Source organism: Fragaria vesca, linkage group LG5 (genome assembly GCF_000184155.1).
Source record: "Fragaria vesca subsp. vesca linkage group LG5, FraVesHawaii_1.0, whole genome shotgun sequence".
NCBI classification, from domain to species: domain Eukaryota; kingdom Viridiplantae; phylum Streptophyta; class Magnoliopsida; order Rosales; family Rosaceae; genus Fragaria; species Fragaria vesca.
The window spans coordinates 12,098,419-12,124,608 of record NC_020495.1 but is presented as its reverse complement, the minus strand read 5'-3'; the positions used below and the strand labels follow the sequence as shown (position 1 = coordinate 12,124,608).

Sequence of the window (26,190 nt, the reverse complement as noted above, 5' to 3'; positions counted from 1 at the left end):
CAGCCGAGCAACCAAATCGAAAGTGTAGAAGAAAGACCCACGCAAGTTCCAAAATTCCAGCCATCAAATTCCCAGAAATTAAAACAGCCATCACCTCGACCATAATAGACCGAACTTGCCAAGAACAGAGAATCCATAACATCGCGACCATGGCGAAGAGGATAGGTGAAATTTCGTAAAGGAAAGAAACAGGCACAAGGAGGTACACAGCTTCTTGAAGCATCACCCTATGTAATAATGAGCAAACCTCATTTTGAAAAGCACCTCACTAGTAGGATGGTAGACTTAAGAGACGAAACCATTTCGTGGCATAAGAGACATTGTTCTTCGCATATGTACCTATGCGGCGAAAAGTCGGTCGCATAAGCGTCGTCGCATAAGAATATGTGCGACGAAAACAACTTATTCGTCGCTATACTATATATAATACAACGAATAAATATTTGTATTTGGAAGGAGATATAAAGTTGAAAACACCTATGTGACGAAAATTTCGTCGTATTAGTATTAAATTTCGTCTCATAAGAAACGTCTTATGCAGCAAAAAATATTTTTCGTCACTTAAGATAAAAAAATTTGCGACGAAATTCATGTATTCGTCACCTAAGACAGAACTTAAGAGATGAAAAATTTTTCGTCTCTTAAGTTCTTCCTTCGTCTCTTAAGTGAAATTTTCGTTGCTTAGGTAATAATTTATGCGACGAATGGGTTTTCATAGCATAAGTTGTTACCTAAGCGACGAATGATTTTCTCTTCGTCGCATATGTCTTTTTTCCTAGTAGTGCATGTAAGAATAGATTCACAATTGTTCGATCTCCAAAAGAGAGGAATGAGTTGGGACCGATCAGATTCAAAAGAATCTGACCGGGGAGGATCGCCGATCATGGCAAAAGAGAACCCATCAAGGAAAAGGCGATGAAAGTAGTAATAAACGGAGAAACGACGCTCCAAAACCATCAAAACCAACAAAGCCTAAGATGGAGACAAGCTCCGAGAGGTGCCGCCCGAAATGACAGGGAGAGTAAAGAAAGGACAACCGAAAAGCATACAAACAACCCTCAAGAAGAGGGAAAATTGGAGTTTTATCTCTCCCCAACTCCCAAGCCATAGATCCAGATCGGGCAAGGGAGAGGAGGAGAGGAAGAAACCCAGACGAGTGGGTTTGGAAAAGAGAAGGCAAAGAAAATTTTTTAGAGAGAGAAAAGAAAGGGGGGAATGATACAAAAACTTTAACCGGTACATTTTTTAGCAAATATAATATGCAAATACTTTGAGAAGTTTAGTTAATTTTGACTGCCTCTATTATGAGTTTTATCCTTATGTCTCTTCTCCATAACACCATATGTATCTACACTATCATGAGCAAATCTGATTGTCTCCTGATTTATTTTTTGCATATGGAATAAAAACCCAAAACCAGGCCAAAAACAACTGAGGACAAAACAAACACCAGAAACACTTGTTTCAAAAAAAAAAAAAAACCTTTTTCTTTTATCCAAAAAAAAAAACGTTTTACCCTAAATCAAACCAGAAATAGGGAAGAACACCCAATTAATAACAACAAAAAATAACAGACTTTTCACTCCGTCGCCGGCGCCGGAAGGGTAGACCATCAGATGTTTATACTCTCATCTCTCATCTCTCTCTCCTTTCTCTTTCCTTTACTATTTTTGAAGGAAACTTCCGATAGAAACTCAAACTAGCGCGCCACAGATTTAATGAAAGAATGTATTACACAAACCCAACAACACCTGCAAATGGCCTTCCAGTTTTAGAAACTAAAAACCGAGCGGGGGCAACTGCCCCCGGTCGCCCCTACGTGCGTCCGCTAGTGACTGTAGTTGGATCGATCAACAAATGAGACGCTGATGGTAGCTGGACTTCAGTTTTGGGGAATTGGGGCGGCCTATCTATCCCATGACTACTGGCCTGGGTCCTGGGTCCCGGGATTAGAGTGTGGATGTAATGCAGGACGAGAATGAGCTTAATATAAGTATATAACCGAAAGAAGGTAAAACTAAAGAAGCAGCGTACGGTGAAGAAGAATGATTTGTATTATATGTAACTCATGTGTAGTGAGATTACTAGCCGTTAGGATATTTAAATATATGTTGTTTTGCATTATATCTTGATATACAAGAGTCTTGATATATAAGAGGTCTCAAAGTTATAGGTGCTTTCTGTAACCAAAAAAAAGTTATAGGTGCTTTCGACGTCATGATCTCAACACGAAGTCTCGTTGTCATCTCGACAAAGAGTCTTCTACTGGTCGGCTCTCGTTTCAATCATTAATTATTAGTACTCCTCAACGGAGATTTTCCTCACCAGCAAGATAATTAGCCTGATCCCGCTTATAATACATCAACCCGTGTAACGTATTTATCAAATATTTTAAATAGATTAAGTGGTGACGTGTTTATATGATTTAAATGAATTATCAAAATTTAACGCGACACAACCTGTTTAGTATACGGATCAAGCCCATCAAATAAATAGATCCACGTTTAAATTTTTCATTTTTGACACGATTATCAAAAGATGGATAGGGCTGCCCTTTATCTTTAGGCTTAATACCTCGACTGTTTAACGCGACTGTTTTGACACGACGTGATCCCGACAATCTCCAACCCATTGACAATCCTTGACACGTCTTCCATATTTTTAGCTTTATTTAGAACGTGTAGCAACACAATCTCACGGTGATTCCTCGTTGCACCAAGCTTCTATGAATGGGAAAACCAATATCTATTGTAATCATTTTAATTGCTTGCTATCCTTATTTCATCACTGGTTGAATCCCTATACAAATCCACCCGATGTGTTTGCTCTTCGCATCCCCAACCTGCAGGCAAGTTCAGCATTCTGTATCTTTGTATTTTATTTTTCTCAATTTTTGCCAATTTTACCATGAGACGTGTTTTGGAAATGCTGGATGAACCTGCATTTTGTAATCATATAAATATGCATATATATATATATGCACTTAAATCACTGAATCTCAATGATCTTTAGCAAGAAACATGAGAAAATCCTGGGTTTTGTCGCCTCAGTCCAGAAAGATTATAAATTCTGAACAGCATGCATCTGACCTAACTGTGCTTTTCTTACCAAACAGGTCCAATATGCTCATCATTGTGTATGTAATTGAAAGATAAAAGACACACCACTAAGTGCGGCTTGAAAGGTTGGCCTGATGAGGGTAAAAGTTGAGATAAAGTATATTTGTATTGTAACAACTGAGCAAAAGATAAATATAGATATAATGGATGTAGAAGAAGAAACATGTGATCTTGAATCACCCTTGATTTCTCATTCTCAAGAACATGCTATTGAATCGAGAAAGGGATTCCTGAGCACGGATGAGATTTTTGAGGAAGTGAAGAAGCAGCTGTTGTTAATATGGCCCCTTGTATCATCAAATTTTTTGCTATATTTGCTACACAAGTTATTTCAGTCATGTATGTTGGTCATCTTGGAGAGCTCCCGCTCGCTGGTGCTTCCATGGCAACTTCATTCGCTTCAGTCATCGGTTTGAGCTTGATAGTAAGATGGCTTCTTCTGTTTAAGTTATTTGCAGCTCTTTATGTTTCTTGTTGCATATGGTCATGATATCTTGATCTCCTCTTAACTTTTTGGCTAGCTGGGAATGTGTAGCTCCTTGGACACTTTCTGTGGTCAGTCCTTTGGAGCAAGACAGTACTGGATGCTTGGTATACATATGCAGAGGGCGATGCTTGTTCTTTTGCTCGTCTGCATTCCTCTAGCAATTATATGGGCTAATGCAGGCAATATTCTTAAGTTCTTAGGTCAAGATCCAGAAATATCCTCTGCTGCAGAAGATTATGCTCGTTTAATGATACCGTGCATTTTTGCTTATGCAATCCTACAATGTCATGCTAGATTCTTGCAAACTCAAAATAATGTGATTCCGATGATTGCTAGCACAGGAACTGCAACATTGCACACTTGCTTACATGTTGGCTTATGGTATACAAGACCAGCCTTGGATACAGAGGTGCTGCTGTGGCAAACGTCATCACCTATTGGATCAATGCATTGTTATTATTTATTTATGTCAGAGTTTCTCCCTCTTGCAAGAACACATGGACTGGATTCTCAAAGGAGCCCTTCCATGGAATTCCAACTTTTCTAAAACTATCTATCCCTTCGGCTTTAATGACCAGGTAATCCTTATGTACTTGACTATATTGACTTTGGAGAGTTACCTAGCAATTGAAAAACCGAAAATGTTTTTCAATGGTAACTAGCGCTTAGTAAGGTTTGTTGCTTTCATGTTCTTGAACAGCTTAGAAATGTGGTGTTTTGAAATGTTGGTTCTCGTATCTGGTTTGCTTCCAGATCCAAAGCTTGAAACATCAGTCCTGTCGATCAGGTTTGCATTTTATGCCTATTAATAGTGACTTTTGAACAATATGAAGTTACAAACTTCTTATTGGTAGCTGATTGAACTTCAAAATGCAGCTAGTATATGATACTAACCGATTATGACATGCCTCAGCCTTAACACATGTGCAATTGCATACATGATTCCCCTTGCATTTAGTGCGGCAGCAAGGTGAGTCTAAATCTACATTATGTGGTTCATATATATACCACATTTCTTTAACCAGTTTTATTGTCTTATATAGATCTATGTATTGTCTGATAGCACAAGAGTTTCAAATCAAGTGGGCGCTGGGCAACCACAACTAGCGCGTCTAGCAGCTTGTGTTGCACTTTTGTTATTATCGAAGGCATTGTCGTTGCTGCTGTTATGATATTTGGTCGAAACGTTTGGGGCTACTGTTACAGTAGTGAAAAAGAAGTTTTGAACTATGTTTCAGACATATTGGTTTTAGTTGCTATTTCCCACTTTGTTGATGGCCCTCAGTCTGTTCTTTCAGGTTTGTCGATGTCTACAGATTCTTGTCCATAACTGCAGCTAAGCGAATTCAGGAAGGAAAAAAACACAAAACAAAAGACAGTTTTACATTTGTTCCAATTTTTTTTTTAATAGATTCATTGAAAATAAGTTACTTCACTTCATGATTTTAGGTATCATAAGAGGAAGTGGGCAACAGAAGATTGGTGCATATGTTAATCTCGGAGCTTATTATCTTATCGGCATTCCTAGTGGAGTATTGTTTGCTTTTAACCTCCACATAGGAGGGAAGGTGATCACATGATGATATTCTTGTAGTTTCCTAATATTTCATGGAATTATGATACTTTTGAGTACTAATTTTGAGCTAACATGTTGTTAACAGGGTCTTTGGCTAGGAATTATTGTGGCGCTATGTGTGCAGTCACTGTTTCTTGCAATTATAGTACGTCATACGGACTGATTGGGATGAAGAAGTAAAGCAGCTAACTTGTTTTGTAATGTTTCAATCAGCAATCTCTATATCTCATTTTTCATTTTGCTTCCTTTTGTAGGTGAATAAAGCATCTGATAGGGTGAAAAACACAATCAGTACAGGCCATGCATCACAATGCTGATGCATAGGTAATGATCATATGTACATCTGGAGATTTTGAAGAAAAATATTGTTAAGCTCTATTTTGAACATGTAAACAATTAGTACACCTTTGGAAGACATTTCATGCCATTACGAAAAACCATGAAGCTACAAGAGCCTCAAATGATTTTGCACCGGATATGCATGTATTGCCTGTTATAGCAGTTTCATCATATGATCGGATGATCCTGGGAAATTTGAACTTGTTCGTATGAAAGAATGAATTACTGAAAATGAGAATCCTTTAAAAGAAAGTCCTTCTATTCATTTAAAACAACTTTTCCATCTTCTTGAATCATTTATTTGCACTAAAAGATACTGACACCTTACGGACAACACATTTCGTGGTACAAGCCTCCCATAAAAATCGATTGCAAATTAATCGATCTATGAATTTTGTGAAGAGCCAGACGCTCTGATACCATTTATTATATCTGTGTCATGAATGGTACAACATCTTAAGTTTAAAAGCTATTCACAAAATCCATAAAAGGAAATATTTCCCTTGTTTGAAGCCCATACAACATTCTCTAGAAGCCCACACTTGAGTCCAAGCCCAGAAACCGAAGCAAGAACAATGCTAGCAAGAGGAGAATTAAGTTCCCCTGCCCCTCTTGCCACAGTGTCGCAGTCCGGCAACCCAACCTTCCAAGTTCCAATCCATCATGTCTTAGAATAATAAAAATATTTAAAAAAAATTAATGACAGCAGCAACCAGCCTTAATTAATTTTTCTTAGGCAAATTACAATAAAGATATTCTTAAAAAATGACTACAGCTACTAGTCTTCTCGACATCGATCTGGACCAATGCCCTAGTGGAGTTATAATTTAACACGGTTTGAATTCATGCATCGAGTACCAGTATCTCAGTTTTTTTTTTTCCATGCGACGAAAATGGACTATTATTCTATACGCATCCTCGCTGATAACAACAGCAGAAAGTTCCCCCCAGCAAGTTCAAAAACGCAAAGCCAAGAAGAAAGAGACGACCATTGACTCTGTATAACCTATATAAGTCATTAACTTCACGCCTAATCCTCATAAAATTATAGCGTGTCAACCAAACCTTGTCTTCAAACAGATTCATCATTCATTCCAACACCTCGTTTCCTCATCCAACACCTCGTTTCTTCAAACAGAGTCGTCTTCTCCAAAACCTACTTCATTTCTTTCTCTGCAACTCAACCCAGAACGTACTTTGGCGCCATGGCCATGTCGATCAGAACAATCACAACAACAACAGCACTTACTCGCAGCAATTCTAGATCCTCACTACTTCATCCCCACCTCAGATTAAACCAGAAGGATTCATGTCATTTTCTCGGTAACCGGAGCTTGCGATCGTGCAGTAGTACGAGCCTTCAGAGAGTTCAGATTGGCAGCAAGATTCTGTTAATGGTGGTCAACAGCGTTGACCCCGGCAGCCCTCCTCTCCCTTCTGATCCTTCCGGTGGTTCTTGGTAAGTTCGTCTGTTCATGAATAGCTTCATTGTTTAATGTGATTGATTAATGGTAGGTACGTGATTAACTTGTATTTATATCTGCAGGAAAATGTGGCTTTTGGGTGTGCTTTTCTCAGTAATTATACCCTTTACGAAGAACAAATGGTACCCGTTACTCAAGTTGAAAGGTCAGCTATACTATTCACAATGTTGTTAATAATATACTATCCAAACCCTAATTACTAATTAGCATGATTAATTAGTTAATTAGTGATTATAAATTAGGTTATGTGTTATTGTGTTAATATAATGTATGTGGTTATGTATGTGTAGAACAAGTGGAGACGGCGCTGGATGCCGCAGAAGAAGTGGCGGAGCTCGTGGAGAAGGTCTCCGACAAAGTGGAGGAGGTCGCCGATGAGATCGGCAACCATCTTCCCGAAGGTAAACTTCGACATGCTGCCATGCTTGTGGAGGAATTAGCTGACAAAACGGGCAAGGCTGCGGCCCTAGCGGATGATATCATTGAGAAGGTGACAATTTCTCTAACTAATAATCTTACCTAATGCCTCGGTTGATTTCTTTCCTTCTACGTGTAAAATCGACATACACAACATTATCATACTGCTTAGATTTGTACTAACTAATTTTTAAGATATCTTGTCCATGACTAAACCTTGAGGGTCACATGTATTAAGCTATGTGATTAAACTAACCTATGTGCTTAGGTTGAAGATAGTTGCTTAATTAAACAAATATGTCTCTTTCTCGAGGTTATGAAGAACAATAAAGATATAGGTTAGAAAATGAAAATGAAACCACTTGTTAGTTGTTTTGCTATTCCTTTACTCCAATGACAATAAGAATCTTAATGGATTAATTTGACATATTCTAATGAGGCGGCTTCATGCTTCTCACCTGCTACACTATAGATCGATTTCAAATCAAAATGTGCACGTTTCAAACATCTATAGCTCTTGTTTTTCTTCAAGCAATTCTACATTTTGCACCTAACACGTTCAACAAATCCCCTAGATTCATGATGAGATCCATGCTTTTCTTGCTTGTTATTTTGTCGAGGAAAACAAATAGAAACGAAATTATCAAATATATCTGTCTTTTCCATAATCGTTGTTTCGTGTAAACAATTGCAGACTGAGGAGGTTGAGAGAGAGGTAGATTCTATCATTGAAAAGGCCAATGAGCTAAAGAAGGAAGACAAAATTAAAGAAGCGAGTACCAAGCAAGCTGCAGATACTACTGAAAATGAGACGGTTGCAAACTGATCGAGGCAGCTAGCTCGTGGCCAGCTCAATACATGCCTGTGAATCCTGTATTTATATGGATTGTTAATGTAGTCACTCAATATTTTTTAATTTTTATAAATCATAGAACTTCATTATGTGACTATATATATGTACATAGTTTGTTGCATGCTACTTGCTACAAGCGTATAAACGATTGACCATATTATATAGGGTGGTACTTGACCCAATTCTAAGCCACTAATTCAATCTTAATCATCTTATGTTAATTTGTACATGGGAAAAGAGAAATGTGTTACGTTTATTTCCATGTGCTCGTATCCAGACCTATCTAGCTCGATCATAATTCAATCATATATATATCTAAAAGCAACAACCAATTAAACCATGCCATTATAACATTTTCCTCGACGAAAAAACGGAGATGAATTTTTAGGCTAACCAATCATACATGATATAGTAATAGAAAACTATACACATATATATCCTACATCAAGATATATATGTAGAAATACTCGTATAATTCCATTACAAGCGTTCGGGTATCCAAATTGTCCACTCTAATACGGTAATACCCACACCAGAATCTCATGTGGCCCACACGCCCAATTACACAACCCTAATGGGACCCAGCAAACCTCCGGATGTCTTCGTTTAAGTTTCCTGAGAATAAAGTCGTTCACAATACAGAAGGACTGAAGAAGACGGTGCAGGAAAACGATGGAGGTTTTTTCAGTTTTGTTGTTTCCTCAAATCTAAGACAAAACTTTACGACCAAAAACCAAGGTTCTTTCTCTGATCATTCTCTTCAAACCCAAATACCTTACATTATTTCTGGATTTACATGATTGCATTCTTTTCCCTCTTCTTTCTAATTGTTTGGTCGACTACATATATCGATCTGTTCAACACTCTCAGGTTACTTGAGAGTTGACACTGTAAAAAAAATGGGCTTAATTTTTCTTTGATATGTTAGGTGTTCATCAACATGAAGTTGATATACTTTGCTAATGGCCTGTTGGTTGAGTTTTCTTTTCTACTGATACAATTTCATGGATCAAATCCAGGTTAAAAAATGAACTCAAACATATATAAGAGTGGTGCTAAAATTTAATCTCTCTGGAAATACCATGTAAATGTAGAAAGTTCCTATGAAACTAAAAGTTAGACTCGTATGTTCAATTCCTATTGATTTGTTCAAGTTTTGGGGACGATAAGAAACTTGTTGGCTTAAATTGTGCAGAACAATGGTTATTAGTTGTTCTCAACTTTAGGTGTAAGTGAAGGACGCCCACAAATCCTTCAGCCCTAGGTTTTCATTTCCTGAAGGAGATGTAAATGAGGGAGATGATGATTGAATCATCATCCTTATAACACCAGCACCGGAAAGCTACCTTTGTCATGATAGCAGCCTCTGCGAGGAAAAAGCCATTACTTAATTTCTAAAACTAATATTAAATTTAGAAACCACATAGAATTCAATCTAGGAGGGAGAGTTGAAGTAAATTCCCCCGCTGAAATTAGAATTTCTTGGCTGAGCTACTTGTTGCTCAATTCAAGTAGTTTTATTTCGATATGTCACCTATATATAAAGCTCGGAATTGACAGTTCAATAGGTTCAAGGTTAGTCAATGATGCATAAAAAATGCAAATCCGACTCCAACCAAGATGCATTTAAAAGTTGCCATCGCATAGATAATCTCAAATCACTACAAGATATTCTTGTAGATGAGTTACTTTATGGCATTTTGTTTTTGGAAACCTTTTTACAATTGTTGGTTTGAGTAACTGATTATCACGTACTGTGAGATCTCTGGGTCTAGAACCTTGAATTCTGGTTCATTTATGATGCCCTCTGAGCATATAACAGGTAGGAAACTGTCTGAAGTTGAAAAATAGAATCAAACTGAGAGAAGATTAAAGATCAAGATTCAAGTGATTCTATGGCATCTAGTTATCTACTTGCATCAAAAGGAATAATGAGTACAAGAACCCTGCAAAAGCTAGTTACTGCATCCCCAGAATTGAAAACATTCACATTTTTTCTATAAAAGCCAAACTCTATGTGAAAATGCCAGTCCCCATCATTATACAAGGAAATCTTTGTGTTATTCCTAGTTTCCTACTTAGAAGGAAAATCAGTACTCTTACTATATATAAAGCACTGTCATGAAACTATTAACTAAAGCAGACAAAATGACAGAAAATAGTAGCTTCTAATGGCCTGGACATGACAATCATTGGAAGAGGACTAGCTCAAAGATTCTATGATTCTCAAAGTAGTCCATAAAGAACAAGCAATTCATCAAATGTTATCATATGTACGTAATGCCTTGGAAAAATGCAGGCTTTGAGTTGAGAGGAGTTGAGAAACTTGTGTCATTGTTGGACGAGATTCTGGTCTGGAATCCAAGCATGCAAATGCTATCTTAAAATGAGAAAGAACAACACCTGCAACTTTATATGAAGGAGGGGAAATGCGCTGGTCCAGACACTCCATGATAGGCATTTGATGGGCCGGTAATGTTGATGACAATGATGATGACTGGGAGGATAAAGATGAGATGATATCTCCTGGATGCCTTCCCATAATTACTTCCAAAGTTAATACTCCAAAGCTATAGACATCACATTTCTCATTTACTTCCATTGAATAAGCGAGCTCTGTGGATAAAAAGCTCATAAGAAATGGATCTATATATCAGTATTCAAAAATGGGTCCGGTTCCTAGGACATTAGATTTGACACCAATTTTGACACCATTTATTGACCATTAGATTTTAAAAAATTTAATGGTCTAGATCAATTTAAATATAATGTCAGCTTATAAAAACTGACATGACAAAATGATGTGGCATTTTCTAATTTTATAACAAAACAAACTAAAAGAAAAGAAAAGAAATTCATAAGCTAAAATCTTAAACACAATATCGATGTGTGCGATAAAAAGAAGAAGAAAAAAAATAAGAACGCAAGACGCAGAAACAGAAGAATACAAACCCAGAAAAAGAATAAAAGAAAGAACACAGAGGAGCAAACGAACCATGAGAGGCCAGTTCTCTAGTGTAAACGTCCCTTTATAAAAGTAATGCTTCAATTGTCATAGATTATTAAATGGTAATTAAGTGATCCATGAGAGGCCATGTTTGCAACATTGACATGATTCATGAACACCATACTACTCAAACATGAGAAGCTAGCAGACAAACCATGTCAACCATGGCTTAGATTAATATGTTTGTGGTATGTTATTTTACAAATTGGTTCGTTTGCTCGTGTGTGTTCTTTTCTTCTTTTTCTGGGTTTTTGTTCTTCTGTTTTGCGTCTCGTCTTCTGGCATTCATTTTATTTTTATTTTTATTGCACACATCAATATTGTGTTTAATTAGTATTTCAAACTAGCTGGAAATCATCCATTTGTTATTCATGTTGTTCTTCACTTCTTCGTCTTCTCGAACTAATATTAATCTTTATCAGTCTGGAATAAAAAAGCTCACTGCTGTTCTATACCCAAAATTGAACGCCAAGATGATATTGCTTCTCTTATAACTTGGCTTCCAACCGATAACCTTTTTTATTGTTAATTTGTCCGGATATATATGTTAGATTGAGAGGAGATCGAATATATATGTTGGATTGACCAAAACTCAAAAGGGATTTGACAATTGGGAGACGGGAAAAATGGGTAGAAGAAAGGGTTATGAGTTCTTCGAGATTGAGAATTTCGGGGAAATTAGAAAGGGTTAAGATTTTAACTTCTGAATTTTTTTTCTTTTCTTTTAGTTTGATTTGTTATGAAATTAGAAAATGCCACATCACTTTGCCACGTCAGTTTTTATAAGCTAACATTATATTTAAATTGATCTAGACCATTGAAATTTTTAAAATCTAATGGCTAATAAGTGATGTTAAAATTAGTGTCAAATCTAATGTCCCAGGAATCGGACCCTTCAAAAATAGCTTCCTTTCAACAAGACAATGCAGAAGAATTATTTTTTCAAATTACATATTTTAAGTCTTTACTTGTTAATCGAATTTAATCACTATACAAACATACAACAACATAAAATGTGCCTAAGTGGAGGAAAGATGAATCCTTAGCTATGCCTGTAGCGCATAAATATAATCACTCGTTTGAATAAGAGCATAAATATTGTTAGTTAAAAGACAAGAGGGGAAGACAATATTTACCTGGTGCCATGTAACCATATGTGCCTGCAAGGGCAGACCAATTAGCTGAGTCTGGGTTTAAGAACTTAGCAGTGCCAAAATCTGAAACATAGGCCTTGTATTCAGAATCCAGCAAAATGTTTTTGCTCGATATGTCCCGATGTACAACCGGTGGCAAGAAATCATGGTGCATATAGCACAATGCATTAGCCACATCTTTAACAATATTCACCCTCTTACTCCATCCCAACTCTCGGGCTTCATGATCACTGCTCAGCAATGTGGCCAAGCTACCCCTTTCTAGATACTCATACACCAAAAATGAGTGTCGCTTATGTGAACAGAAACCATACAGCTTCACAATGTTTCTGTGACGTATCTGAGTGAGCGCCCTGATTTCATTCAAGAATTCCTTCTGAAAATTATCGTCTTCACTGTGTAGCAGATGGAGTTTCTTCACAGCAACTATATTGGCAGATGACAAATTTGCTCTGTATACACTCCCATGGCCTCCTTTTCCGATGCAGTATGTGGAATCAAAATCTTCTGTTGCCTTTATGATTTCCTTATACATCATCTTTCCATCATAACCTAATACGGAAAAAGAAATTTCTCCATGCATGTTGGTTTCTTGTTGATGCTGGTGCCTCTTCTTTCTTTCAATGACAATGACAATTGCCAAGATAGCAGCTAGAAATGCTAGTGCTGCTAGAAGAGAGAATATGATTAGAAACTGTTTCTGGTGCTTTCTACTGCTTTGTACACTGCAGAGTTTCAAAGGGCCAACCTCGCCACACAAGCCCTTGTTTCCTAGCAATGCTTCCAGGGGAGCTTCTTGAAATGCTTTGCTCTTGGGAAGTGGACCCTCCAAGTAGTTGTAGGATACATCGACATATGACAAGCTGTGCATGCCTTCAAAACTTGCTGGAATGAGACCAGAGAGATTATTGTGGGACAGATTAAGATTCTCCAAACTGCCCATATTACAAATCTCTGATGGTATCCTTCCAGTAAGTGAGTTATGACTTAAATCAAGTTCAGAAACATGATCTAACTTCCCTAAACAAAATGGAATTCCTTCTCCAAACTTGTTGTAGCTCAAATTCAAGTGGTTTAATTTAAGGAGGTCACATACAAAGTTTGGAATTGACTCATTGAATCTGTTTGTGGATAGATCAAGATAATCAAGATTAGCCAATGATCCAAATTCAAAAGGTACACAACCAGAAAGTTGATTTCCATTCAACATCAACTTTACCAAAGAAGTTAACCTCCCAATTTCCTTTGGAATAGTCCCATCCAAACAATTAGAAGAAAGATCAAGTACATGAATTTGGGTTGCATTGCCAATCTCAGGCGGTATGCCACCAGTAAGGTTGTTTTCCCCAACCAATAGGGAACTCAACTGTGAACATTGTCCCCAGTTGTGTGACATTTCACCATAGAAGTTATTCTTGCTCAAATCTATATAATCAAGATTCGGATAAATTCCAAAGTCCTCTGATATGTTTCCTTCCAATTGGTTCCCATCAAGACGGAGTCTGATTAAGCTTGTACAATTTTTCAAGCTTTTGGGGATTGGACCAATCAAATAGTTATTGGTTACAGAAAAATAGCCTAGTGATCCCCCTTGGCAAAGGTGTTGGGGTAAGTGACCAAGAAACTGATTATCACCCAGTTGTAGTTTGGTCAAGTTTTTGAGATTTCCTATTTCTTGTGGGATTGAGCCAGAGAGTTGGTTGTCCAAGAGGTTTAAGTTTTCCAAGTTGCTCAGCTCACCAAATGAAGTGGGAATGGAACCACCAAGTTGATTGAAGTTTAATTCCAAGCTCACAAGGCATTTCAAGTGGCTTAACACCATTGGAATAATGCCAGAAAGCTTATTTGTAGAAAGATGGAGAGTGGTAAGATTTCTCATATCACCCAAGGATGTTGGGATTGAGCCATTTAGTTGATTATGGTTCAAGTCTAGAAACTCAATAGATCTCAAGTTCCCTATCTCCATAGGAATAGTACCAGAAAGCTTATTTCCAGAGAGATCGAGAAAGATAAGATTTGTCAGATCACCAAATGACCTTGGAATTGAACCATGGAGTTGATGACCAGACAAATCTAGGTATAACAGAGATTTCAAGCGCCCTATCTCTCTGGGGATAGTTCCTGAAAGCTTGTTTGTATAGTTGAGGGAGAAGTATAATTGCATATTCCCTTTCTCTTTAGGATGAAAACCACGAATCTTGTCTGTATGGAACCATAGATGATTGTTACTTGAGAAGCTTAATCCCTCAAGAGACTTCAAATTTCCAATTTCGGAGGGGATGGAACCAGAAAGATGATTCTTGAACAAATACAATGCAGTTAGCCTTCTTAAATTTCCGATACTTGGAGGTATTGGACCTGTTAGATAGTTGACACTCAGCGCCAGCCTCTGAAGGGATGTTAGATTCCCTATCTCACTAGGAATGAGGCCAGAAAGTTGATTGTTGAACAAGTACAGTCTAGTTAGGTTTTTCAAGTTTCCAAAACTTGAAGGAATGGGACCTATCAGATGGTTGCCTCCCATGTACAGTTCCATCAAATTAGATAGATTTCCTATTTCTGGAGGAATGGCACCAGAAAGCTGATTTCTAAACAAGTACAAGTAGTTCATGTTTGTCAAATTACCCAGAGAAGCCGGAACAGACCCTTCTAGATTGTTGGTTCCCAGTGCAAGCTCAAAAAGAGAGTTGAGTTGGCCTATTTCTTTGGGAATTGAGCCATTTAACTGGTTTTCATACATGTTCAGAACTTCAAGATTTGATAGAAGGCCAATTTCTGGAGGGATTATCCCATTAAAGTGATTGTAAGAGAGATCAAGATAAATGAGTTTGGAGAGGGAACTTATCTGAGCTGGGATGGTATCAAAGAGTTCATTCAAGCTGAGATCAACATATTTAAGATGAGGGAAGGACGAGAATGGAAACTCATGCAGCGTACCTTGTATACCAGAATTGCTAAGGTTCATCTTGTTCACCCTTCCATCTCTGTTGCATGAAATACCAGTCCACACATTGCATGGGTTTGATGAATTGGTGGCTTCGCCAGGAAGGTAAGTCCACGAGGTGAGATTGTTATACCCTCTTTGGATCTGGATGCTGGCTTTCCATCTGAGAAGAGCTTCTGCTTCACTTGAATCAGGAGAAGCAAAAGCAAGGTTTGGAAATAGTGAAACTAGCTGAACATGCAAGGTAAGGCAAGCTATAAAGTATACTCTACACTCATAAGCTGAAGGTCTCATGGTTTCTTCTTTCTTTTGTGTGTGTTCAAGCTAATCAGGGCTTTATTTATAATGCCAGTTGCTTTCTCCTTGCACATTATATTCTTGTTCAAGTCACTATTAGAGCCAATAAGATCGACTTGCAGTTTAATTTTTTTTTTTTTTTTGTACAAAACTAATAGCGTGTTCTTGAATGCAATTTTTTTCCAAGTACGGACTCAAGACTTTTGGACCCTGAAATTAATTTTTCTTTCCAAGTTTAGTACTTAAGAGTGCGCATGCAGAAGACTGAAACACTTGACCCTGTCCCCATTCATACCTGAACAATGTATATACGGTTCATCTTTTTTGTCACATTGAATGCTCTCTTTTGTTGGTGGCCTACTGCAGGTTAGGTGCAGGTCACATCTTATGAATCATGACATATCATGACATAGTCATGAAGTCATCCTTACGTACTGATCAAGCAAGGCATTTCATCTGAAATTACAATGTTGATGACAATGCAACTGTCGTCTGTCGATTAGCTATGTTGACAACGCAGTTATATCAATCAATTGTTTCAGATCTCTACCTTTAATTTGTTGAAGTTGATCAGGAATCAATTGCTTCTCAGTTCCATGACTTGTCCAATTCCATATCTTCTGTGAATTGTATGATCAAAGGGTTAATTTGCAATTTTGTATCCAGATGGATAAAGGTGTGATGATTGAGCAACTTTGACTACAATTTCACTAGGGAATGATCAGGCTTACTAAATACCCCTCCAGTTAACTCACTACCCATGACGATTGAATATGCAGTATCTCAACTTTACCTCTCTGTTACTTGTAGCTAAACTAAGCTGATTCGAGTACCTCTCGAGCTCTGACCAAGTATCGTGCCTCCCAAAGTCCCATCTTGACTTGAGATGGACAACTACAATAACTCAATAAGATTAATAACATGAATCCCATGATTCATCTCACAACAGAAAAAGTGTGCTTCGAGAAAAAAGAAAAAAGATGTTGGTACATGTCTTGGTCAAAAATTTAAAGCGAGACTTGCAGGTGTAGAAAGTATCTTTTACATTTAAGAGTAATATTGTTACGTGAACTACTTTCTAATACACCGCATGTAGTGGTTAAGAGAGCGGATTCTACGTACCAAGGTGTACTTACACCACTAATGTGTAAGTGCTCAGATCGTCGTATGGGAAGATCGAATGAAGACTAAAGACCTTAAATTTCTTCATTTTAATTTAATTTTTGATCTGATCAAATTAAACGCCCATAATAAGAGTACATCTTATTCAACCTACTGTTTTTACTTTCTTATTTGGAAACACTTGGGACTATTTTTTGGGTTTCAGTTTTGTTAACGATATTAGTATATATGTATGTAGTGCGACGTAGATAGCCGGATCAAAATACTGCATGTTATTTGCTCGGTTCACTTGCATCTTAGTGCATAGGAGAAATTTCGACTGGTTAAATGGAATGTGAGTTTCAAAAGACACAAGAGAGTGTTCAGTACACGGTGGACAATTAGAATGGAATGTAATGATTATTGGGTAATCAAATTCTTGCGTTTACTAACACATAAAATCAGAATGATTCCGGGTAAAAGTATTTCTGTGCTTACTAACACATGAAAGAATCGAAATTGACATATATCTCGATCACATGCTTATCAAGAATCAATTCCTGAATACTCAAGAGTATGATTCCGAAAGAGAGAGATAAATTTAGGAATCAACCATCCAGAATCATACCGATTCATTTATTCTCACTTGTCTCTAATTCATAATTCTTCTTCATTCAAAGTAAGTAAACATGTCAGGCGTGTAAATGCACACTAAGTGCCAAAAAGATTACCTCAAGCACAACAAAAAAAAAAAAGGGTGAACCAGCACATGTCTTTTTCTGTATAACGGCTATGGTTTCAAATTTTGAAATACTAGCCAGCAAAATTAAATTCTCTCTTTTCCTTTTAAACATTTGGGCGAGTGTGAAAAAAGAGCGAAAAAGTTCTCCCCAGTCCCAAACAGACCCGACCTTTCAATTCCCACCACCCCAAATCCCCAATTCTTCTTCCTCCCCCATTCTAGGGTTTCAATTTCACTCTCAGAACTCAAACCCCTTGCTCCGCCCCCACCGATCGAACCCTAAGGGTCTCAATTCCTCCCAGTCTTTCCTTCAATTTCAAGCTTTTCCGCCGGTCTAGGGTTTCCGAGATCAAGAACCAGCAAGAATGGATCTGCCGCAAGAAGTTGACGGCTTCATCAAAGAGTCGATTGACCACACCCTGGGCCTCCCCGTCTCCGCTCAAACGCTCGAGTTGAAGCTCCGTTGCTCCGAAGAAGCCCGGCGACGCCTTCGCGACCAGTACAGCCTTCTACTGGCGAAATTGAAAGAGAAGGATCAAGCTCTGGAGCGAACTAGGGTTCGTGATTTCGCATTCGTTTTCGGTTTTGGTTGATTTTGATTTGGTTTGGTTTGGGGTTGTTATGATTTTAATTGGTTGCAGGCGGAGGCGTGTATGAATGCTCAGGCGTTGAGGAAGTTTGTGGAGGAGAATCAGAGGCTGGCGGCGGAGTGTGCGCATTTGGTGAGCCAGTGTAACAAGTTGGAGAAGGAGTGTGCGCTTTATGATCATGACCGAGAGGCGTTGATGGATTTCGGTAACGAGGCTGACCAGAGGGCCAAGGAGGCTGAGTTTCGGGTGCAAGAGTTGGAGGATGAACTTGAAGAGTTGAGGGAAGAGTTGAAGTTCTTCAAGAATGAGTACGAGAAGCTTTCGGTAATTCTTGCTTGATCTTTATTTGTCTGGTTACTTGTTTGATTTGATTGTTTGAGAATTGTGCTGCGAGAGTCATTCGTCTTGCAATGTTACAGGGAATGCTGTTTGGTTTGATGTGTTATCATTTGTGGTTGTCGAAATGACTTATGTGGCATGCTGTTGGGAAATTCATTGTTGAGTTAACAATCTGAATAGTTTGTATGAATAGTGCTACTTGGCTTTTTTTGTGTGGCAATTCATGTTCCATTGAAGGACATGAGGAACTTTGTGATTGCTACTTTTGCTGAACTTGACAGAAACTTAGATTGAGAGGTTAAAATTTATAAGTCCAATAAAAGAACATTCCTGGTGCTCTTTTCTTGTTATGTCTGATCATCCTCATGATGATCGGTTTACTTGATTGAATCATGGCTTTCATTCTGTTGTTGATCTCTAGAAGAGGTATATTGGTTTGCACATCAACCTTTTCATAGATCCTATAGGTCGAAAGTTAATACTTTTGTAATTTGTATCATAGTAACTGATCAAAGTGAGCAACATTCTTTAGCAATAGGAATTGGTGGCCAACTATACTAAGCATAAATGTCCATGTCTAGATTAGATCAGATACAACACGAGCACTATTCATGGGCGCTTATTACATGCACTTAGAATAATTATTACAATACATTATATGTAAACTTGGTTTATCTTGATGGGAAAAAGAGTGTATATGGCAGTAATATGAACCCCATCAACTTATTTCATTAGGTCATACCAAATAGGATAAAATTAATAAAAATGTTGACTATTTCAGAATTGTATGAGTCTTCACACCATGAACTAGAAGTCTGGTGTTCTTTTGTTGCTATTGCAAAAGTTCATTGTGCAAGGTTTACTTTAAGGGTTAGTAATCAGTAATTGGTAATTGGTTTTCATTGCTTTGATTGGATATTTCTGAGTGGATGGACATGATTGTTGACATTGCTTCAGAGTCTTCATACCATGTGTTGATGACCAAAAAGTTGGATTATTTTGTAAAACATATAGTTTAAAGATTTTCTGGTGCTGAATCATTCGAAAAGTTAAATGCATGAACCATGAATCCATCATCGTGTATGCATCAAGGCTCCAATTATGTATCTGAAGGCTGATGCATGTTTCTATGTTGTAGGTTGATTCATCTGTTGAAGGCTCACCTGTTGAAGACAAACTAGTGGAGTCTGTTTTAGCAACCTTGACCACTGATGAACCTGGGGCGGCCTGTGCATATTTGGAGGCCAATAGTGGAAATGAGGCTTGTCAAAGCTTGCTAAATATGTGGAATAGGTGATTTAATTTACCACTGTGTATTGTTTCTGCAGTATTGTCTTACATCTGTCATTTGGAATGAGTTTTATATATGGTCTTTTCAAATCAGTTTGCCCAGTCTACTTTCAGGACTCTGCTGCTGAAAATGGGTGTCAATTTCTAAATCCTGAAGTCAAAGGATGCTTAAAAATTCTTTTTGTTGATGTGGCAGCTTGAGGCCTTCATCCCAGAAAGTTTTATCAGTAGTTGCTGAGTTGAAAAATCTTCAAAAGGATAAAGAACATCTAAGGGTCAATCTTCTTTCTGCTGAAGAGGAGGTGAGAAGAGCAGAACGTTTTCAAATATTGATTCTTTCACTTCCATGTCAGACTTGATCTAGTATAATGATTTACCATATTTATTATGATGCATGCAGGTCAAATTACTTTTTGAAGAAAACAAAGTGTTAGATGAAGCTAATAAAAGATTGCTGAAGCAGTACCGCAAGGAAAGAAACAGTTGTGGTTCTGGTGGGAAGCATACTGATACTGTATCAGCAAAGGTGAGAGAAAGGGAGAAGAAATCATACTACTGTGCTCTAATCGTTATTTTTTGAAGTGTTTGATTCCTTGGCATTTCATGTAAACTGTTGTAGGATCTAATGTGCTTTCGCCCATTTGCAGTCAAACAAGCGAAAATCTAGCTCTAAGATGATGAGCAGCAGCCCGATTCAGGGGAAGATTGATTTCAGTGACCAAGAATTAGCAAGACAGCCTCTCTCACCCTTGCGTTGTAACTCCCCTAACTCAAGACTGCATAAGAAGCAATAGGAAAACTTCTGAAATACTCATGTATATCTCACCTCTCATTTGTACCTTTCTTTGTACTCAGCATATGGGTTGATTGGGCATATGATTGCAGATTTTCAAAGGACTGACCTAATTGTTTTGTAACTTGTAAGAATCATTTGCTATGTCTTCTCACATAGATTTACAGTATCGTGAAGGAGTACATTTTCTGTCGTCACAGATCTCTAGAGTAAGAAATTGAATCTTGCATTACGTGTTACAATGCATATATGGTACAGATACACTTCAGTGATCAATCAGTGTATGTTGAAGATTTTGCAGTAACATATATCTCTCTCACAATGTTGCTTTCTAATTCATGCGATCCCTTGACCACCTGAGAGCTTGAAAACTAGACAGAAAACAATAATCTGGATTACTTTAATTAGTTGTAAGATATGATCTTGAACTGGCCAGACGGACTTTCTTTTCAGTTGAGAGTCACTTTGAGAATGATTCATTGTTTTTCGTGTAACTGAAAATGCTGCAGTACATGTACACACCACTTTGGCTTTGAATCTGATACTTGGTTAATGGTGTACTCATCCTTCAACCAATAACCAAGCAACATATTGCTCAAAGCCTTTGTCTTTGTTCTTTTCGTACCGAAACTTCCTTTAGTTTCTCAGAAGGCTCTTCAATTCCACTGATATATATGCTTAGCAGCTTCGGTCTCGCTCCAACCTACAAGCACCAGCGTTTCTCAAGTGAGTGCAATTCAATCCATTAAAATTACTTTCTTAATTCTACTTTTCTTATTTTCACATAGAAATATGCTAGCTCGACATATATAGGTTCCATTAACCTCTTTGGCTGGCCGGTCGGATAAATTTTCGACATATAGCTTCAATTAACCTCTCGGTCGGATAAATTTTCAGATTGATAGCTAGGATGGCAAGTACTCCAGTTGGATCTAATGCACTTATTCAGGAAGTTCTTGACCGCAGTAACTATAAAAAGTGGAGATTACGGTTAAAAACTTATTTCTTGTCTGAAGATCTATGGGATATTGTAGAAGCAAACACGGAACCTCCAAAACTAGAAGATGATCAAGCCGGTTATAAGGCTTGGACCAAAAAGAATGCCAAGGCTTTATATGCAATCCAAAGCTCATGCGGGCCGGAGATGTTTACTTTTATAAGCGAAACTGAATCGGCCGAAGCTGCCTGGGAGGCTTTGGAACAAGAGTGCAAGGTTTTGCTAGGTATGTCCTTGGTCGGCGACAGTAGTTATCATGAGTAATAATTTGTTTATAATTTGATCCAACTATCTGCCGCCTCTTCATCTTTTACTAACAATTGGAAAGAAATGTGTTTATGCAGAAACGAATAATGAACATACAGATCTGACAAAAACAATATATTGTCATGCAGGATATGATGAGAATAATGCCGACCACTTGGTGCGCTATAAATCGTTCATCGGATATGTACGGAGAGGCGATTGGGATAGGGCAAAGAAGTGCCTAGGAGAAGTTGATGTGCGTAGTGTGATAGTAAGAGCAATAGCTAGGTGGGACGGGATGACAGCTCTTCATGTAGCAGCCTGGGAAGGGCACGCGCATATTGTTAAAGAGTTGGTGCATTTGATGACGCAAGAAGATTGCAAAACAAAAACCGGTTCTGGTCGTACAGCTCTTCACCTTGCAGCACAGCAGGGGCATGTTCATGTTGTGAAAGAGTTGCCGGTGCAGTTGATGGGAGAAGTACAAGACAAAGGTGGTGACACAGCTCTTCATGATGCAGTCCACTCAGGGAAGGTCGATGTTGTGAAAGAGTTGGTGTTGTTGATGAGACAAGAAGACTTGCAAATAAAAAACCATGCTGGTTACACAGCTCTTCACCTAGCAGTGAATAAGGGGAATATGCCTATGGTCAAAGAGTTCGTGACAAAAGAAAAAGGTAATCTCAGTCATCTTACAAAAAGACTATGAATCTATGATCGTTCATTTGCAGTACTATTCAGTTTATTTTTGTTTCTCATGTTATTACATCTTATTTTATTTTGTCCATGTTCAGTAAGTTAATTACAAACAAAAAAAGATGTGGATACATGATTAATTTACATATCCAGGGTAAAACTACTTTGAATTGTCCGTACGTACGTGGGATAAGCAATTATATTAGATCAAGTATATATATGATCTAACTAATTCTCTTGCAGGTGAGAACAATATTGTCATGGACGATTTTGAGCGTTATATACCGTTTACCACCTATGTGAAAAATGGTGATTGGGATAAGGCAAATGAGTGTCTTAGAGAACTAGATGATCCATGTGGTGCAGTAACAGCAGTAGATCCAAGAGACAACTACCGAGACACTGCTCTTCACGTGGCCGCCCGGGAAGGGCATCTGGATGTTATCAGAGGATTGATCTTGTTGCTGAAAATGAGACGAGAAGATTTGGAGTTGAAAACAGCACAAGATTTCACAGCTTATGGTTCTGGTATAACTTTAGGGGTCACTGAAGAATTTCTCATGGAAAGGGCCAAATACATGGTTGAACAGTACGAGAAAACACATGGTATTTTTTTGGAGATGCAAAATTCTGAAGGTTGTACAGCTCTTTACCTAGCAGTACGGGTGGGAAATGTTGATATTGTGAAAGAGTTGGCGCATATGATGACACAAGAAGGTTTGGAACTGAAAAGCTTCAGTGGTTCCAGTGCTCTTCACCAAGCAATCGGGTATGAGCGTATAGATATTGTGCAAGTGTTGGTGCCCTTGATGAGAAAAGAAGGTTTAGAAATTAAAGACGACCATGGAGACACACCTCTTAACTATGCCGTCTTAAAAGGGAATGTGGATATTGTGAAGGCATTGGTGCAATCCATGAGACAAGAAGGTTTGGAAATAAGAAACAGCAAGGCTGAGATTGCTCTTCCCCGAGCAATATCGAAGGGACATATGCACATTGTTAGAGAGTTGTTGCCGTTGATGAGACCAGAGGCTTTCGAAGAAAAAGACGGTCGCGGCTGTACAGCTTTATGTGGGGCTATTGCATGTTTGAAGGATGGAGAAGTGTACGAGATAGCTAAGTACATGGCTGAAAGAAATGATAGAGTATTTGGCATCCCCTCAGCTCCCTATGATGAAATTCCAGTTGTCCAAGCTCTTCGTTGGAGGAAATGGAGATTGGCTCGCTCTATCTATTCTCTCACTCCACTTGAACTTATCGACCAACCTAATGGCGGTGCATTTATTTGCTATTGTCTTGATACTAGCACACAGATTGGTAAGACTGTCAATTTTAGTAACCATTTTAACTGATTGCCCCCTGCAACTAATCCACTTCTACTTTCTTAGATCTAGCATGGGACTTGCTTCACCGTTACCCAAACTTCGCCATTGCTGTATATAGAAGGGAATCTCCAATGTTGCAATTGTCTCGTATGAGTTATGCATTTTTAAGTGGAAGACAACTGACATGCTGGCAAACATGGATTTATAACTGTGAGTTAACTGACTTCATTTTCTACTATTGACTATTGTGGTTTTAATTTTCTTATTTCAGTTTTGTATCTCTATGTCATTGCATCTAAATATGTACATTCTACTAGCCCAAGACCGAAATAGAGTAAATCAAGGATCAGTTAATTCCACATCACTTACCGTCTCAAGTAAAACGAGGATCAGTTACTCGAGACGGTAAGTGATGTGGAATTAACTAGACGAGAAGAAGATTACAGTTTGAAGAACAATTTGATTCTTCAACGCTCAAATTACCTCTCGCAACCTAAATTCTCAATAGAGAACTCACAAATACAGGCGATCTTCCAAAGCTTGCAAAACTCTCAAAATCAAAACTCCTAATGGATCCACACCACATCACTTTCATGTAAGTTCCCATCAACACACTATCACCTAAGAGCTATATATATTCATCCTTGACATATATGCTTCCCTACTTAAGAGAAGAAAAAAACATTAACAATCCTACATACACTAAAATAATTACCCAAGCCTTTAGAAGTAAAGAATCTAAAACAAACAATGAATTAGTTTTGACCCGTAACCCCGATAAGAGTAGAGCCCATATGCCCAAAAGCTAGTAACCCCAACCAAATTTGGAAGACACCAAATGCAACACCTTCTCGCAAGAACCTTTCCTGACGAACCACCGGTAACACCTCTCCTGCTACACCACCCAAATTCCAATTGTCCCTCCATCCCACAATCATCCACAACCTTCCTACAAGAGACACCGCCCCTCCAAACCACCCCTCCAAACCACCCCCACCGTAGATTGGTTCTTAAAGCCCAAAAACGGATCGAAAACTGTCTGACTAACGTGAGTACATCATGCCCTAATCCAACTGCCACCCACTCCTCACTGCTCAACGACCACACCTCCCGTCGACACATTGAAATAGGGTGGAGCGACATCAGCGCCCCCTTCAACCCCTCTAGCCGCCACTTCCAATTCCCTACAAGTGTTCAAAGGGTGGGTAAGGATCGATGCTACTTTGTTGCCCACCGTTTGATTGGACCAACACACAACGGACACAAGGTCCCTTCAAGCATGTCTTATGTTGCGGCCTTAAGAGCATGCTGTCAGACCAGGCATAAGCAGCCCTCAAGGACACCAGACACGACTAGGGTTTTGGGAGAGAGGCTTTATATGTTAAGAACAAAAGGTCTTCTTAAAATCTCTCTGTTATAAAGTAAAGAAAAAATAGACAGAATAGATGGTGGGAGACAGTAAAAGTGTTCTCATTCGGTCTCACCTCATTATATAGATGTAGAGTCTGCATCAAAATACATAGTTAATGAGTAATTACATGGACATCCACATAGATAATAATGTTTACAACACTCTTATTGTATTATATCTCGATTATCATTTCTTTCTATTTTGGGGTAGCTGTACTTATCTTCCTTTTTCTCCTCCTTTTTCTAACTTTTTTTAGGGTGCTGCTATATATAACCAGCAATTTTTTTAGTATATATACCCAACCAACAAATTATTGTTACTTATTTCTTACTTTACCCCTAATTGTACCCAACACTGACTTCCATAATTATACCCAGCATATGATTCTGTCATGCTTTTATATGAGTATATCATTTCTGTAAATTTTCAAATAATTTGGTGATCATTAAAATATTCAAAACTTCAATTTATTTTTAATGATTTTGAACAATCCAAGTTTGACATAAAGTGTTAAACTCATTGTTTTAATCTCAATCATCCAAACTCATTAAAAACCATATTCAATAGTGTGGGCCTATCCTTAGAACTTTTGAGAACCCTCTGTATATTTAAGTAATGGTGATTTTTTGGATACCTATGGAGACGGACTTGAAATTTTCAACACATGACCAGGAAATGTTGATCATTATATATAAAATATTCTTATTTTGAGTCAGTGATTTGATATAATTTTTGTTGTGCTTCTATGCTCTTGTATGTAACAGGTATACACATACAAGAAGTTGTTCAAGTGAACATTCATGATGTTTCTATAAATGTTGAGCCATCAGAAGATGGTCATGAAAAGAGAAGGGTTATCATTTCCTCAGGTACATTCAAGCTAGCATTAAGAACATTACAATTTTTGATTTCCATTTCAAGAGATCACTTATTAGACCAACTTTTCGATATATATATATATATATATATATATATATATATAT

At 37.9% G+C, this 26,190-nt stretch overlaps 4 protein-coding genes and 1 pseudogene across 4 annotated transcripts; 4 read left to right on the top strand and 1 right to left on the bottom strand.

Moving 5' to 3' along the window:
• The first annotated feature begins 3,262 nt into the window (after positions 1-3,262).
• LOC101301591 lies at positions 3,263-5,499 on the top strand (annotated as a pseudogene).
• A 1,008-nt stretch (positions 5,500-6,507) lies between these two features.
• Positions 6,508-8,432, top strand: LOC101306919. The gene is made up of 4 exons (XM_004299638.1): positions 6,508-6,980; positions 7,068-7,150; positions 7,296-7,495; positions 8,117-8,432. The coding sequence occupies exons 1-4, from the start codon at positions 6,727-6,729 to the stop codon at positions 8,246-8,248; spliced, it is 669 nt and encodes a 222-aa protein (XP_004299686.1). The 5' UTR covers positions 6,508-6,726; the 3' UTR covers positions 8,249-8,432.
• A 1,975-nt stretch (positions 8,433-10,407) lies between these two features.
• On the bottom strand, positions 10,408-15,674 carry LOC101301304 (probable LRR receptor-like serine/threonine-protein kinase At4g08850-like). The gene is made up of 2 exons (XM_004301295.1): positions 12,419-15,674; positions 10,408-10,870 (listed from the first exon to the last, which is right to left on the bottom strand). The coding sequence occupies exons 1-2, from the start codon at positions 15,672-15,674 to the stop codon at positions 10,533-10,535; spliced, it is 3,594 nt and encodes a 1,197-aa protein (XP_004301343.1). The 3' UTR covers positions 10,408-10,532.
• Positions 15,675-17,640: 1,966 nt separating this feature from the next.
• LOC101306632 lies at positions 17,641-20,577 on the top strand. Its single transcript, XM_004299637.1, has 6 exons — positions 17,641-18,077; positions 18,162-18,434; positions 19,588-19,742; positions 19,936-20,041; positions 20,140-20,265; positions 20,387-20,577. Exons 1-6 carry the CDS (start codon positions 17,886-17,888, stop codon positions 20,531-20,533), a joined length of 999 nt encoding a protein of 332 aa, XP_004299685.1. The 5' UTR covers positions 17,641-17,885; the 3' UTR covers positions 20,534-20,577.
• Positions 20,578-21,442: 865 nt separating this feature from the next.
• LOC101301016 (alpha-latrotoxin-Lh1a-like) lies at positions 21,443-23,823 on the top strand. The gene is made up of 3 exons (XM_004301294.1): positions 21,443-21,755; positions 21,925-22,452; positions 22,715-23,823. Exons 1-3 carry the CDS (start codon positions 21,443-21,445, stop codon positions 23,821-23,823), a joined length of 1,950 nt encoding a protein of 649 aa, XP_004301342.1.
• Positions 23,824-26,190: the final 2,367 nt, after the last annotated feature.